The sequence below is a fragment of the Pseudorca crassidens genome, chromosome 5 (genome assembly GCF_039906515.1).
Source record: "Pseudorca crassidens isolate mPseCra1 chromosome 5, mPseCra1.hap1, whole genome shotgun sequence".
In the NCBI taxonomy this organism is placed as follows: Eukaryota; Metazoa; Chordata; class Mammalia; order Artiodactyla; family Delphinidae; genus Pseudorca; species Pseudorca crassidens.
Window position 1 is genome coordinate 75,626,146 of NC_090300.1, and position 17,626 is coordinate 75,643,771.

At 34.6% G+C, this 17,626-nt stretch overlaps 1 protein-coding gene across 6 annotated transcripts in view; it reads right to left on the minus strand.

Annotated features, from left to right (window-relative positions):
* The window catches only part of ATP13A3 (ATPase 13A3), an 80,470-nt gene that overhangs the window by 40,452 nt on the left and 22,392 nt on the right, over nt 1-17,626 (minus strand). For 5 of the 6 annotated variants that reach the window (XM_067738462.1, XM_067738460.1, XM_067738464.1 and 2 more), the window contains exons 3-15: nt 16,211-16,309; nt 15,596-15,769; nt 14,764-14,946; nt 14,392-14,462; nt 12,363-12,443; nt 11,142-11,211; nt 9,026-9,160; nt 8,476-8,548; nt 6,017-6,148; nt 4,545-4,724; nt 4,242-4,399; nt 3,318-3,506; nt 1,666-1,727 (exon numbers count right to left, since the gene is read on the minus strand). In XM_067738462.1, coding sequence (XP_067594563.1) covers nt 1,666-1,727; nt 3,318-3,506; nt 4,242-4,399; nt 4,545-4,724; nt 6,017-6,148; nt 8,476-8,548; nt 9,026-9,160; nt 11,142-11,211; nt 12,363-12,443; nt 14,392-14,462; nt 14,764-14,946; nt 15,596-15,769; nt 16,211-16,261 — 1,559 coding nt within the window. In that variant the 5' untranslated portion in view covers nt 16,262-16,309. The remainder of the gene's footprint in view (nt 1-1,665; nt 1,728-3,317; nt 3,507-4,241; nt 4,400-4,544; nt 4,725-6,016; nt 6,149-8,475; nt 8,549-9,025; nt 9,161-11,141; nt 11,212-12,362; nt 12,444-14,391; nt 14,463-14,763; nt 14,947-15,595; nt 15,770-16,210; nt 16,310-17,626) is intronic. The other variant, XM_067738463.1, reaches the window with a different exon arrangement.

Here is a 17,626-nt window from a genome sequence, read left to right on the forward strand (position 1 = left end):
TTGCATGCAGACTGTATAAAACCAAAATCATAATCATAAAATGTTATGCAACAAATACATATAAAAAGGGAGGTGAAAGTAAAAGTAGTGTACAGTGCATGGGTTTTGGGGGTTTAGAAACTAATAAAGACACCCATGGACTTTAGACTCTAAATATGAATATTAATAACTTAAGGACAAGTAGTAAAAGATTAGGATGTATAAATTCTGAGAAAATGAGAGAAATATGAGAAAATGTGTTTGGGAATTGGGGTGAGGGATGGTAGAAATAATTTCAAATATATCTGAAATCACAATAAATGTGAACACGATGGCAATAAATGTGAACGTAAAGACTGAAAAGTAAAGAGATAGAAAAAAAGATATAGGAGGCAAACATCAGGCAAGAGCAAGCTGGTGTAAAACTATACAAATATTAGATGAAACAGAATTTAAGGCATGATGCATCACTAGGGATAAGTAAGGTCACAATGTGACACGCTATTTACCAAGAAGATGTGACAGCTCTGACATGACATGAACCAAACAATAGTCTCTCAGACTGTATAAACCAAAATCCCACAGACTTTTGAGAGAGAAAAAATAAAAAGTGGCATAGACACAGCTATAGTAGTAAAACTTTTAAGCATCAAAGACAGCAAAAACAAAGTAAAAAGATGAAACAGAGACTGGTGAAATATTTTTAATGTATAGTACTGAAAAAGATGATCACCCAGAAAATACAAAGGACTTCTACCAAGTGAATAAGATAAAGACAAACAACACCATTAAAAAAATTATGATATAAACTGACAATACAGAGAATGCTAAATGACCCTCCTTCCAAAAATGTGAAAATACGCTTAAACTCCAAAGAAACTCTGAACAAAGCCACAATGAAATACCATTTCATATCTATCCATTTGGGAAAATTAGAAGTCTGACAATGGCAAGTTTAGCAAGGATATGGAGCAGCAGGGTCTCTTACCCACTGAGGGAGAGAGTGTAGGTTAGCACCATCACTTAGAGAGCAAGTAGACAGTACCTACTAGAGCTGTGGCCATGCATGTGCGGTATGACCCAGCAGTGAAACTTTTAAGAAGCTGGTTTACTGAAACTCAACCACATGCTCACAGAAGTTGTATGCCTAAGAATTTTAATTGCGACACTGTGAAAGTGGAAGGAAAAAGGGAGAAAAAGTTAAACTGTACCTTAGCTGAAGAACAAATATTATGGTTTAATCACATAACAGCATACTAAACAACAGTGAAGATTAATAAATTGGATCTATATATATCAACATGGATGAATCTTGAAAACAATGTTATGAGGCAAAAAAGCAGCAAAACACATACAGTACATAACAGTTGTGTATATTTATTTATAAACAGATCTTGTTTATGGGTAGATATATATGAAGTAAAAATATAAAAACATGCAAAGATAACAATACAACTTCAAAATGGTGGTAGGGATAGAAAAAGGGATAGGTTAAGACTTTAGCAATATCTGTAATGTTTTAAATCTTTTAGGAGATCTGAAGCAAATATGGCAAAATGTCAACTGTATAATCTTAGTGGTGGGTACATAGCTATAATATTACTTTCTATATGTTTGAATGTTTCATATATTAAAATATTTATTAAAATTAACTAAAATAAATGATCAAGTCTAGCTAATAATTACCGTGTATTTTCCACTCGTTGAATCCCCCAAAGATCTAAACCATCTTCAGTAAGAGTTCCAGTCTTAAAAAAAAAAAAAAGAGCACATTTACAAAATCATGAAAAGCTATGCTGCAACTACATAATGGAGTACAATACAGCTATAAGATGGGGAGGGGGATAAGTAAGATCTCTGTGCATGTACTAACAGAGTAACTTGCAGGACAAAAAGTGAGGAAAAGTGTGCAGAACACTCCGTATGGTGCGGTTCCTCTTTGTGGGTGGGGCGGGGTAGGGGGAGATATGTGTGGAATAGTATACTTATGTACTTATAGTATTAAATGGTGGAACAATGCACCAATCGACCTATCAATCAATGAAGGATGCCAACACAAGATGGGGAGATTAGGGCATAGGGAGCCAAAAAAGGGAAGAGGAACAAGTTAAATGACATCAAGAGGTGCAATTAGGCAAATTCAGGATATAAATAACCTGGTTTCCTCAATAAGATGACTGGGAAAGAGAGGCAAGAAAAGCAATGGTCACAGATTAATTATAACTAATGAAATCCTTATTTGGATTCTGGCTGAAAACACAAATTGTAAAAATTTGAGATATTTTTGAGAAAGGCAGAGCAACCTGAATATGAATTGGATATTAGGTAATACTAAGGAACTGTTAATTTTGTTAAGTGTAGTAAGCAGTGATAATGGTACTGTGGTAAGTTCTGTTAAAACATTATCTTCTAGAGCTATATACCGAAGTATATGGATGAAATAACATATCTGATGCTGCCACCTTCAAAATGAGGGGATAGTGAAATAAGACTGACAAAATGTTGGTAACTGTTTAAGTTGGATAATGGGCAAACGAGGATTTATTATACTTGCATCTTTTTCTCCACTTTTGTGTCTGCTTAAAAATTTTAAAAACATTTCCAAAAAAGATTAAGCAAAATTTTAAGTAAAATTTTCTGAACAGATTCATATAAAACACAGTCATGGGATATGACTTTTTTTTTCTCTTAATAAAATACATCTCATATTTTTTTCTTTAATAATGAAGATGCACAAAAATCAAATTCTTATCATGTTAGTCACCCAGAAGAGACAGATGGAAAGTTTTCTGACCAAGGTTTAATTCTCTAAACTTTTAGGAAAACTAATTTCAGGTGAGGAAAGAAGAACCCTTTGTAAGAGGCAAGGTATATTTCACACAGGTACAAAATTTGTCATTTTCACATAAAATCATATAATCAGTGTCTTTCATAATTTTGTAACACATTCAATGAAATCATAGAGCAAACACTAAATGTATATACTTTACAGCAATAACATTCCAGTAACTATATCTGTATAGAGCCTATTCTGTTAAAAAGGTGAAAGAGCAGATAAATTTTACTACTACTACTATAAGGCATAATTCTGGATATGAATGGTAGATCTGGGCAAATAAGCAATATCCAAAGTATTAAAAATTGAAAAAATAATGAGAAGAAATAATACAAAAATGATGCATGTGCCAAATAAGTTAAAAGAGAAAAATGAGAAGAACATTTCTTTTAAAACGTGTGCAAATTAGATGATAAAGAATACAGAAACCATTAATCTAAATACTTTAGACTTAAAAAGCTACAAAGTGACCTTTGACAATGATTATTGACATTGAACCAACCTTGTCAAAGCAAACAAGATTCAGTTGTCCACAGATGTTTATCCTTTGGGGACTGATACAGAAAATGCCCACTTTTTTCAGTCTTCTTTGGGCATACACAATGCCAGCAGTCATTGCGGCAGGAAGTGCAGGCGGCACAGTAATTGTAATGATATCAAGAGACTCGATAATTATATCCCCAACTTCTACCTACAGTTAACATAAAAATAAATGTCAGACCCCCAATATTAAATATTTATTAACCCAATGGGGGTATTTCTTTAGTGAAAAGTCTATAAACCATTTTTAATCTTATATATAATAAGTGTGTATGTATATTCATGTATTAACTATCTATAATTTTTTTCCCTTTAGACATTCTGCAAAATGGAAAGCTCAATGAATTGTCAGTGGACTGTGGGAATGAGCTATTTTTAAAGCTAATTCTTACTTTAATAGCCCCATATACTTCATACACTACATACTTCAAAGTCAACAAATATTATCAGATATTGACTCTTAACTACTATGCTAGTCTCTACAGGGGATAGAAAAAAGAAATTTGACAAGGTCCCTTAGAAATACCTTCAATTCAGTAATCACAAATAATTTTAATGCTGTATATACCAGAGGTTAAAAAAAGAAAAAATAAAGCTTTTGGTGAGTATGGGATCACTCCTCCCTCTTTTAAAGTAACCAGAGAGCAAATAAAAGATCATCTAAACCAGAGCTGATCAAAACTTTCTGCTTCTATGGTGATGTTCTAGATCTGTACCTTCTAACATAATAGCTACAAGTCTCATATGGCTTTTTTTTTAAGTTAAATTCATTTAAATTAAATTAAAATTTTAATTTTTCAGTCTCACTAGCTACATTTCAAATCTTCAAGAGCCACATGTGAATCAAACTAAGAATCAAACTCTATTAAGGGTCCCATGTACATACCTCATTTAAAATGCTATTGATAATAGTGTAGATAAACCCAATGCCAGCCACCGCCACAAGACACAGTAGAAATAAGTAGGCATCTCTGTAGAGTTTAAAATCAGTTGGTTTGGGATACAATATGGAGCGGACAAGCTGTCCTTTGGAAGTACTAAATCCTTTCAAAAAAATTAAAGAATAAAATGATTATATAGTATTTTTATAAGAAAATGAGAATTATCTCTCAAAACAGAATCTCTTATTAAGCATTCGATAGGCTTCAAATGTGCTAAACCATGCAAGACAAGATTAAATATTTTCTACCTGTTCTAACTACTATGGCTTTGACAAGCTCTCCAGTGTAGAAACGAGTTTGAATAACAGTTGTCCCACAAAACAAAGTGTGTCGTCTATGTGTTTCTGGACTATATAATTCATCTCCCATTCCTTTTACGTCCACTGAAGGATTTGGCAAATTAGTCTTTGTCACTGGAACACTCTCTCCTTTAAAAAAAAAATCCGTAAGTTAAAGCATAGAAATCAGTATCAAACACACAAATCTTGAGTTGTTAAATATCCTAAATGTTATCATACTGTTGACAACAGTTATTAACAGTTCTCACATGTGAATAACATAGCTTAATCAATTAGCTTTTGGTCTATCAATTTCCTTACCCAGAAATATCAAATTTTGTCTTCCACAATAATTCCTGAAAGTGATCTGTGACTCAAAGGTAATCAGTTGGAAATAACTGTGCCAAGTTTCAAATAAGAAGACGAGGTTGCTACCGTCGCCTCAGCACCTGTTCTGGTATCCCTGAGAACTAACCTAGGAAGTACTCTGCAACCCCAAGCACACACAACATGTGAAGATCCACTCCTAATCCCACCCACTCCCAGACCACAAGCGCGCGCGCGCGCACACACACACGCACACACACACACGAGTAAGAAGAGAACAAGCATCCGAGCAAGGCAGAGGAGTATGGTAATTCTCTAACAGTAAAAAAGAGCCAAATTCTTTTAACATTAAAATGTAGTGCTCTGTAGCATTCGCACTTCTTATGTCAAAGGTGACAGGTGTGTGGGGATATTTATGTGTATGAGTGTGTTTTAAGACTCTTAACAGTTCAAAAATGTATTATATAGGAATCACTTTCTTGCCAGGTTGACTATGACAATTAAAAAATAGTCATGATAAAAAGATATATACACATAGCTGATTCACTTTGTTATGCAGCAACTAACACAACAATGTAAAGCAATTATACTCCAATAAAGATGTTAAAAAAATGTTCAAAGAAAAAAAATTTTTTAATTAAATTAAATTAAATTAAAAAAAATAAAGATATAAAGCTCTACCTCCAGATTGTGAGTTTCCAAAGGGAAGCTATTTTAAAGTCTATTTCTCCCCAATTTAATAAAAATATCAACTCTTCTAGTCCCACTTTTTGCATATCAAAGTGAGAAGTAAATATGCTGTGGGCAAAGGATTTCTTTCCTCTTCCCTTACTATAAAGCATTTCCTCATGTCAAAAGAATGGACAGAAGAAGGACGAGATATCGTGAACAACAGCATTGTGCTTTAGTATCACAGCTGAGTATAATGCAGAATTTGGTTCCCTCAAAATAAAAAAAAAGAAAATCTTTTCACAAATATCTATCACATTCATGACATTCATAAGTAAAGGACACAAACAGCACAGTTAATTGTGACATAGCTTAATCAACAACTACTTAATCCTAGTATCATTATAAACAACTCATCTGGGTTTTACTCATTTAATTTAGTTTACCTGTTAACATGCTTTCATTTACAATACAAGTACCATTAATAAGTACTGCATCACAAGGCATGACTGTCCCATTTAATGGAATGACCATGACATCTCCTGGCACAAGATCTGTAGAAAAGATCTCTTCGATTTCTGAATTGAAAGAAAGAAAAGTCTGAAAAGAATATTCTTTAACTTGGAATAAGAATACAGCAAACAAAAGATCTATCCAAAGGTCACCTGATCTCAAAAATACATTAAAAATATAATGGAGTTAAATAGAAAAATCCCAATAGATGAAGAGTTTTGACAAATAAGATTATTATTCCTTAAGCTAACAAAGCATGGTGTCTAAATGTGTCAGCTAGTTTGTCCCTGGATAGGACGCCAACTGCACAGAGTTGATGCCAAGTCCCCTCTAAGCTAACAGGTAGGTGGGCTTCAACACTCATTACAACGGTGGATGCTCAATCTTAGCTATCAGCCCTATGAGTAAACAGATGATGAATCCACACAGGAGACCCCCTGCAACAGGTAAATAAACTCAGATTTCTGTAATCCCTTGGAAACAGATAAAAGCATTGAAATTTTAGCACTTTCTTTTTTAACAGCATTCTTTTTCTTGTTGCTACTATTTATAATCCATAATGTCTCATTGTTTTCTCAATATTCCTAAAATAGTCCCAAAATATCTTAGATATTATTTTAAATCAATTTATAAAATAAATTAAACTTTGTCATACCTAGTTCATTATTTCCTTAGAAGTTTATGTATTATATTCAAGTTAGTTAAACATTTCTTTAATGATCTTCCCAAGTAAAAGGTGGCCTTATATTTGGGCATTCTCTCTCTCTTCCCCTACCCCTAGATTTTATTAAACTATGCTTAGAAGAGACTTACACTGGTTTCTAAGCAAAGATGGGTGAGGAGAAAACTACTGTTTGTGATGTCAGTCTGCAGGACAAACACTCTTCCCTTTCTAAAAAAAGGTAGAAGTAGTTTACTAAGCTATGAGGAAACAACTTTTAAAGAATTCTGATGCTATTTTGCATGTAGTAAGTATAATAATCTTCATTTCTTAATAAGATCCCTTATTTTAAAAACGTGACTCAATGCCTTAATGCCACGTGAAATTCTAACCCTCTTAGGTGCACTGAGAAACTAAATATCAATGATCTGTTGGACTATACAAAGGGGATAAGGAAGCTAAACACTGAGCAGTGCATCTGTCCTAGCATCCCCAGGATCTTCAGCAGCAGCAGAGTGGGGAGAGGAGGAGCACCAATAAGCTACACATCTAAGACTGCAGCTAGGGAGGCAGAAACTATCAGCTAGTACTCTAGCAAGTGACCAGGAAGCGCAAGGAAGAAAGCAACCTGCCAGGCCAACTTGGGTTTACACCTGGATGTAGTATACTGAGCCAAGAGAATGCAGACTGATTTGGTTTTCCTGATCAATCAAAGCGGCTACTGTCTCCAAGGCCCATGATGCTGTGCTGCCTCCCCTTTATCTCCTTTACCTCTTCAATATCTCACCAAACTAACGTGTCCAAAACATTATCCTTCCCTACAATCCTGCTTCTCCTCCAGTGTTCCCTATTTAATTAAATGACACCAATATCCATGCCCCCAGCCTGACACCACTGTATCACCTTGCATCCAATGAATCATCAAATCTTCTTCAATGCCCACATTTAAGTATCTTTCAAACCCATCTCACCACTCTCCATCTCCACAACCTCACCCTGATTCATTTCATGCCTTTAATATTAATCCCCTCTAAATAAGTTCGAACATGGCAGCCAGAATGATTTTTTCAAATAGGCAAATATGATCATATCACTCTCCTACTTAAAACTCTTCAATGGCTTTCCACTGCCTTTTGGGAGAGTCCAAATCCCTTAACAAGCCTTAAAAGGCTGTCCACTATCTAGTTGCTGCCACTGAATTGCTTTCAGTTATTACAATGACAAAACTCTCTCTAATACCCAGGCCTCTGGGCACTTAGAACTCTCCTCTATCCCTCTCTCACCCCCACCTTACCACTTTCTCACCTACTTTTTATCTGTCTAATTCAATCACTTAAGAATACCTTTTCAAAGAAGGCATCCCTGACACCTACAGTAAATGAGCTCTAATATCTAACCCTGACTTCTCCCTATCATAGCATTTATCACACGTTACTGTTTCTGTTTATCATGTCTTTCCAACTAGACTGAAGTTCAATGATGGCAAGGACTATGTCCATCCACTGTATCCCAAGAGTCTAGTATAGTATGTGTCACATTATAGAAAAATACAATTTCACATAAATGAATGAATTTGATACAGAAACATGAGTACAAATCCAAACACACATTTTTATTTCTTATGGAAATAAGTGTATATGTATAATATATTGGGCTTGCTTCACACATTAGGGTTTAGTGGAAATCTTTTTAAATTTACTTTTCCAAGAGTAAACTGAAGTACTTACTTACCTTCATTTACTCTGCAAACTGAAACTCTCACAGTACTGTGAGCTGCCACCATGTCATGCAACATAATATATTGCTGAATCAGGGAAAAAAAAATTAACTTGTTAATATAAACTAACTCTTCAAGCTATTAGAAAGCAAGGGTAATATAAAATAAGGTAAGCTAAAATAATAAATTCATATCACTCTGCCTTTGAAAAGGTCAAGACCAAAAGATTCAAAGATCATTCAATATTTTAGCTCAAAACATTAGACAAAATAAGAAGCACTTTAATGAGACAGCCCTGAAAACAGCAGAATCAGCCCTCCAGTATTCCAGTCTTAGATAAGCAACTATAGATCCTACAGCCTCAAAGCAGTCAAGCGATACATTGACTCTTAAAAAGCAGCTGCCTTCCCCCACCTCAAAAAAGAGGGAAAGGGAGTACATATTCACATAACTAAAGAATAACTGTATGGAGTACTTACGTTATACCAAGCATCATTCTACACACCTTACGTGTTATTACAAAATACAAACACATTTGTGAAACCCATAATAAATTGGACTTACCTTTCTAATGGCATATAGGGAGCTTATAATTGATACTACAGACATAATCACAATGGCTATAGCATAGTAATAGTATTCATCTGTGCTCCACAGTATAACACTGAACAGCTGGAAAATGTAAAATGGGTTGAGAACCTAAAAAACAAGATTTTTAAGTCAAATTGAATGAGATATTTATAAGCATACAGATTTAAGAAATAACCAACAGGATACTTACAGGATAAGCTCTGTAGTATCCTACGGTAACAAGTAACTACCCAAAGAGCAGGGCAAGATATTACTTTTTTTTTTTTTTTTTTACCATCAAACTACTAGAGTTTGACTAAATAAGCTTAATTTATTTGCATCCATTTAGGTTCATACCAAACCCAAATACAGATTCAGCTAGAAACAGCTAACACGTGTGAATTTAGCTGTTCTTCATTCTGCTTTAGCAATAAAATACATTTACTTTCAATAATTACTGTGCTGCTAAAGGATACAAAAACTTTTAACCAACTGGAACAAACGTTTACTTATTATGAACTCGAAGCACTAATTTACTTATAAGTCAAAGGTTCACTGGAGTCCAAAGAGAAGACAAACATGAAATAAGTTACAGTTTTGCTTTCTCTAAGGAAATAATTAAGTATTAAAATCTGAATTAAAAAAAAGATAAGGAGTCCTGGCAATGGACTTTGTTTACCCAAATTTTATAGTATTTTACCAATTTCATTAATAACCCCCAATGTTTTAAAATTGATGCTTCTGTACTTTTTAAAGCACTTTCACATATATAGTCCCATTTTACTTCAATATCAAACGAGATGGGCTTCCCTGGTGGCCCAGTGGCTAAGAATCCGCCTGCCAATGCAGGGGGACACGGGTTTGAGCCCTGGTCCGGGAAGACCCTACATGCCACGGAGCAACTAAGCCCGTGCGCCACAACTACTCAGCCTGCACTCTAGAGCCCATGAGCCACAACTACTGAAGCCCATGTGTCTAGAGCCCATGCTCCGCAACAAAAGAATCCATTGCAATGAGAAACCCACACACCGCAATGAAGAGTAGCCCCCGCTCACTGCAACTAAAGAAAGCCCGCGCAGCAACGAAGACCCAAAGCAGCCATAAATAAATAAATCAAATAAATAAATAAATAAAAGTTCCCTTAAAAAAAAATCAAATGGATCATTAAAGGATTTCCTACAATTTTACCAATAAAGGAACAGCAGGGAGAAAGGTCTTCTAATGACCAAAGCTAGTTACTGATGAAGTCACATTATAAACCAGTGTTTCTAATTCCTAATCATTATTACACTTTGCTATGCTCTAAAGCAGATTATATGGCCACTCTCAGGAACTGACGGAAAACAATCTGTACCTTCTACTAAAAGTATTCACTCAATACAGCTAATTCTATACTTTAGCCCCAAACCAGAAAGACTGGAGAACCCACTCTCCTCGGCAAAACCACTTACTCCTTCCTTTACATGCCTGCAATCCCTCATTCCCCACCGCTTCTACGGCTCTTACAACTGAAGGGTCACCACAGTAACTACTGACATGTATTACTCCTGGGCTAAAGTGCAAGCTCCTCATTGTTACTCATCATGTCATGTTTTTAATTCCAAACTTCTGGCACAATGCCTAGTTCCTAAGAGTGTACCACCTGAAGAAAACATGATTAATCGCTTTTAAAATTAGAAGGAGGGACTTCCCTGGTCGTCCAGTGGTTAAGATTCCACGCTTCCACTGCAGAGGGCACAGGTTCGATCCCTGGTCAGGGAACTAAGATCCCACATGCCACACAGCGCGGCCAAAAAAATTAGCGGGAAAAAAGAAAAGACAGGTGTATACATCTGTAAAATAGGGCAAGGTTTAGATGTGCAACTTCCTGAGAGTAAAAAAACAAAAAACAACAGACTTCGAAAAGAAAAAAATTAGACAAAATAAAAAAGTAATCATGCTCCCAAATTACTGATCTATCAGAGGAATATCTTTCTGCCCTTCCAAGTAAAAAAATAAGCAAAGAGAAGTTAGGAAACAAAACACCAAGGATATCATTACTTAAATCCTGGCTCTTTTCAAATGGCAAACCTATTGATCACAAATGTTGAGACAAGTACAATTGTCTTACCTCCTTAATTAGAAGCTTAAAAACTGAAGGCACTTTCACAGCAATTTCATTTACTCCATAAAGCAATTTTCTATAACAGGAAAATACAATAATAATATTACATTATATTATATCATAATAACAATTTAGGGAAGGCATTGCGTTAGATAAGGCTCAAACCACCGACTGCTCCTTAAATCCAGGACTTAAACGTTCATGTTTCTAAACAGCTGTCTTCTACAATTTAAACTCTCTATCTACAGTATTTAAATCAATGTAGTCCATACTGGATAACTATACTGTTATCACTTTATCTTTTTGTGTGACAAGTACCTTTCCCACTAGTCTATAATAACCATATCAACAAAAGACTTTCTTTTCCACCCATGAACAAAATACATCTCAACAATTTTGAATTGCAATTAATTTTTGCAAGAGACTACGTAAGTAAATTTGAGGGGTCCTGTACTATTTTTCTAATAAGAATACTGTACTAAAAATGTTTATTTCAGAACATTATACATTTGGCTTTTTTTAATGCTTAAGTTGCTTAAAACCTTCCACTTAAATTCCTTATAATAGTACTTCCTATATGATACATTAATTCTTGCCTTTTATGAAGTAGAAGCCTGAATGAATGAATTTATATTCCAACCCTTTGAAAGAACATGCTATAGGAGTACAAGAAAATTTCTAGTGTAGTTGAAAAAGGCATTTATCTCTACGATATGTAATACACTGGTATACTTTTATACTTTAGCAAAGAATAACACTATAAGAAGGATTATGTCTCCCAATTTACAAATTTTCATTGTGGTAAATTTGAGCTCATGCTTACAATTCCCAACATTTCAGTAAATCTAAGATTTGAATTGTAAGACATTCCATGATTTTATGTACTATCAAGAAAGACAAAAATGCTGTCAAGTAAAGGATGACACTCCACCCACTGTATGACACACCCTCCTTATAGAGATGTTAAAATGCAGGGAAGTGTGCACCTTAGAACTGATGAAATACAGTACATTATCAGGGATATTCACTTCAAAATCAGCTTCAACATTTTTATAATTCTTAAACTGAGAGACAATGTTACCCAAATAAAATATCAATAAGTTGTCATCTACTATAACACTTAAATACCTGTTAATATTACAACTATATGGTAAAAGGGTAGACTATATATACTACTTTATTTAGGAATTTTGATAATAGGTCTAACTTTAGTTGGATAAAAATTACCTGTAGGCATGCATCCCCTTTGTCAGTCCTGCACTATGCTTTTCATAAATTGACGTACAAGAAACACCTTCATCCAGTCCCCTAAATAAATCCAAAGTTTTTACTTTAAACAAAGTTTAAAATATCCATATTTCTCAATGCCTCATTTTTCTATATTCCTGGTTTTAAAGTGTGACTTCCTTACAAATAGAAACCCCTAACAAAAACTGAGATATGGATGACAATTTTTAAATCTCCAATTCCTAAGATAAAACAATAATGAAAGGTCTAAGTCTCAAATATGGCAACTTCTAAATTATCCAACGTGTCACATAATAAGATGGCTCTCAATACTCAAGCTTATGTAACAATATTATTATCCTTTAAGTCTGTGCCAAAGTTTTAAGAGCAAATAATTAATAAAATTAAAGTATGACTAACTCAAGAATTCCAAACTAAAGATGAAAAAGTTTTTACTTTTTATCTAGTTTTCCCTCTTCAATTTTTAAGCTTCACTCTAAGAAGTCCTACTCATTTTTCTTTCTACAAAAGCATCCATCTAAATCCTTCCCTCATCTAATACATACTGAGAAGAGAAGTGCTGAATCTGTATGAGTCACAGGCAATGTCTAAAATCTGTAACTATTAAAACTGGGATTCAACTAGCATATCTACTTTCCACCACAAATGTCTTAATTATGCTTATTTTAACTGAGATGCTATTCAGAAAAACTCTAAAGAGAATATAACACATCATTTAACTCCAATCCTTTTCTACTTTTTTCGGATAGAAAAACCAAGCCCCATGATTAGCTGCTATCACTGGGATAAGTTTAAATTCTACAAGTTGGTATGGTTGGCAAAGGCTACACAGCAAATATATTTGACTCTTTTTTCCCACTGAGATGGATTACTTCTCCAAAGGTAGCAGGGATCAGCTCCAAGTCAAAATTTTTTTAAAAAACAAAATGACAATTTATAGGCAGTGTTCTATAAAGAAATCAATGGTTCTTAACTAGGAATGGTCTTCAGAAGTAGGCATGTGGAATTGCCCTGCTCCATTCCAGAATATACCAATTCTTTAGTGTCTGAGGAAAAAAATCCAGGCATGAACATTTTAAATGTTCACAAGGTGATTCTTTTTTTACTGCTAATATTAAGAATTCCTTTGCCACTCTCAAGCAACGATACTTAACAGTGTTTAATCACTTTAACAGCAATAAAAATAGAATCCTAGTTTAGTACTTATATCATTTGAAGCCTCCACAAAAAATAAATTTTAAAGGATTATTCCAATATGTCCTACCCAAGGCTTAACTTGTTTGATGATGTCCCATCTTTATCCACATATTAAAGTGAAATTTATGTTTGTCTATCACTCCATCCCTCAAGTACAAGTGGATGGAACTGTCAGGAAATTGAGAGGTGATAATTCAGATACGCTGACAGGCTAAAAGGTACACTCGAAATTCACTTTGAGGTGAACCCTCAAAAAGAAAAAGAACTGAAAGACTAAAAGGTATACTCAGGGCTTCCCTGGTGGCGCAGTGGTTGAGAGTCCACCTGCCAATGCAGGGGACACGGGTTCGTGCCCCGGTCCAGGAAGATCCCACATGCCGCGGAGTGGCTGGGCCCATGAGCCACGGCCGTGGAGCCTGCGCATCCGGAGCCTGTGCTCCGCAACGGGAAAGGCCACAACAGTGAGAGGCCCGCATACCACAAAAATATAAATAAATAAATAAATAATAAATAAAGGTATACTCAAAATTCACTTTAGATGAATCCTCAAAAAGAAAAGGACTCAGACTGGATTTTGGGAGCATACTGCTTCTAACTTTTATGTAAGTTTTGCCAAGGTACAAGCTGCAGATAGGATTTATTCTAAAATGGTTAGTAAGTATTCAAATAACACCAAGAAGTTATTAATGAACAAGTGAATGAAAGTTATGTAACAAAAACCTCTTCAATTTTATGTAACACTAAAATGAATTCTTTTCTAGTTAAAACATTATCAAGATACTCATAATCCAAACAAAAGAAAAGTACGTACTTTAAGAAAACAAAATTGTGAAGGGTATCATTCCAGAAGTATTTTACACTATGGTGGGTGAAATAACGAATCTGTAGAACATACATAAAGGTTATATCAAAAAGCATTATTATCACTTGTTAACAATTAAGTTTACTAACACAAATTTAGCATATAATGTAACAACTATTAAAATTAAAGCAATCACATGTGACATGTAATCTATTTCTTCTAGTAAATAACTAAAGTGTTATATACAATGATAAATAGGCATTTTATATGCATATAATCTCAAACAAAAAACTGCAAGTACAAAATTATAGACTATCCGTAATAGTATAAAATGTAACAATTCTGGTTCTTAAAGGAACTTTGAGACTAAGATCACAATACCTGTTGTGATTGAGGCTGTGAATATTTATTCATCTCAAGCCTATTCTCTTCAGCCAGATTTTCAGTTAAGTGAACTGCATGGCCATTTGAAACCTTATTAGCCATAGATTTGGGGCTTGAAAATGGGGGAGTTTCCAGAGAAAGCAAGCGAATTTTTGCACAAAACCACATTCTGAATTCATCCTTAGAAGAGAAAGGAATAAGGATAAAGAGTCAATTATGCATATTACATAACCATATATATTGGTTTCCATTCTTTACACGATATATTATTTACTTATCTCTAATTGAGAAAGTTCACTTTTCACTCACTAAATGTTAAACCATTTCGAATTACGAAGATGCATAAATTCAAACATGAAGTGCTTTCAACTGCTCACCATTTTATATGTCATACTTCACTGAGAGGATCTCATAAAAGATCATAATTTCTTAATTTATCCAACTATATACTGAGACTAGATATTAAAGCCTCTTATAAAATGTTTCCAATTAGGATTTTAAAACAAATCCTAGGGTGCAACAGCATTGCACAGTAGAAGAGATCTGGGATACAGTCCTGTCAAGAGACCTTGATAGACCAACCACTGATCCAATCTCTCAGTGCATCAAGAACTATAAAAAAGGGTAGATGTGATCATTTTTAAGATTCCTTTAAAGTCTAATCACTGGGATAATAGTCACTTCAAACACAGATGCTTTAGAAATACTAGGATTAGTATTCCTCATTGTATCCTAGCAGTGATGTTCTCTTCGTATTTTATTTTGAATACACACAAAGACATTATTTTACTCCTCAAATAATCAGCTACAAGTAAACACGTGGACTTACAGTAGTCCTCAGCAGCACCACTTCACAGTCTTTAACTGCAGCTCTAATACAGGTTGCCTTTACCCGCCACTCGGGCATCCAATAGAGGAGCAGGAGAAGAAAGCCGCCAGTACACACCACTCCGAGAGAAACTATGGCAAGCTTCCAGCGACACAAATTATAGCCATAAATCTCCTGCATGGACATAGTGATTACACATCAAGTGACATGAGAGGTAAATTTCAAAGTGAGAACCCTATCTTTCCCCCCACATACCACCAACAAAGACTTGAGTTTTATTAAGCTGACCTTAAACATTTTTTATAAATGGAAAATTAGAAAATTTGCATTTGGGATATATTTAAGCATTAGCTAATGTAACTTCTTAAATTATCAAATGAAAAAACATATCTCTTTCCTCTAAGTTTTAACAGTTCACAAGTGAAGCAGGAACTATACTGGAACCAGAGGTGTTACATAATCCCAACTCAAAAACACAGTCAGAAAGACGACAGCACACCGATTTAGCTGTTGTTTTACTGTATTTTAGTTTAGCAGTTTTTTAAATATACTTTTCTACTTCCCTAGAAATATAAATTCTTCATACTTTATAAGTATATTATAAAAGCTGGTTACCATTTCATCTTCTTGACCCTGGTTGATAGTCTTTCTTTCTTCTTTGTCCATATCTACAGTGGTTGGAAAGGTCTTGTGCTTCAGAACAATTGAAGATAACTGAGGGAAAGAGGAACAAATATTAGAACATTATCTTGTATCTTGGTAGACTATATCTGATACTAACTTCATACTACCAGATTTCTTGTTTTGATGCAAGTATAACTGATATATAAGTAGTCATTAAAGTGCTGATTCTCGTGACATTTTCAATGGTGTGCCAGTTCTTGAAACTGCCTGGCTTACTACTATCACAAAACTTGGCATATTTCATTAATTAATTTATACTAGCACTAGCCTTGCTACAAAGCCATTTAAATTCTGAGAGAAACTATTTCTACAGACTCTTCCTTTTTCATTCCCCAGACTCATCTACTGAGCACCTATCACATGTATGGCAATTGCTGGGTTAATCTCTAAGGCAGGTGTACCTCTATTGGAGACCACTCAACTGACTATGTCATTCTGATGCCAAGTCCACTGAGCAATCTTATTGTTCCTGACTACCCATAATGCTTGTGTAGGAAAAAATTCATTGAGCCCACTGACAAAAATCTTTTTCCTGTATTAAAAAAACAGATTAAATTCAAATATTAGACATTCAGCCACACATTAAAGAGAGTTGCAAAATGTAAAACAATGCCAGTTTTCTCGTTTTTTTTTTGCTTCTGGAAAATATATATATTTTTGGAAAATATGTTACTTAACATGTAGTATCTATAACTGTTCTATTAAATTAATATTCTTAAAGATCTATAAAAACTAATGTGGCGATAACAGGTATAACACATAAACAGAAGCTCCTTAGGGTTCACAACAGTTTTCAAGAATGTAAAAGGGTCTGAGCCCTGAGCCCAAAGAGTTTGAGAGCCACTGCTTTAGACTAGGCTGATCTCTGCAGAACACAGTGGGAATATTACCTCCCTCATTCCAGACGCCATACCTCCACTCATCTATATGGTGTATAGCACAAGTCTGACACATGGTAGGCACTCAAAAAATACTTGCTGAATGAATGACCTGATAAAGAATTTGTGCTAAGACAGCAATAGCCACATGTAATGTTTACATGATATGAATTAATAGCAAAGTAAAACCAACTGCAGGATTTCAAGTTAATCCCCCCCCCATAAGACTACTGAAATCTCCTGATTTATGTCATCAACAAAATGACCAATAAAAAATATTGATGCCTCCTGAATGGGCAAAGTTTCTCTACTTTCTGGTAGCCCTGAAGACGGGGTTAGGGCTAGGTAGAGTCAGGGCTTTCCACAGAAATAAAATGCAAGAGTTTGATTACAAACACACACATACACACACAATATATTGGACTCAGTGCCATCTTGGAAAAGAAGACTCAGAGATATCTTGTTTCTC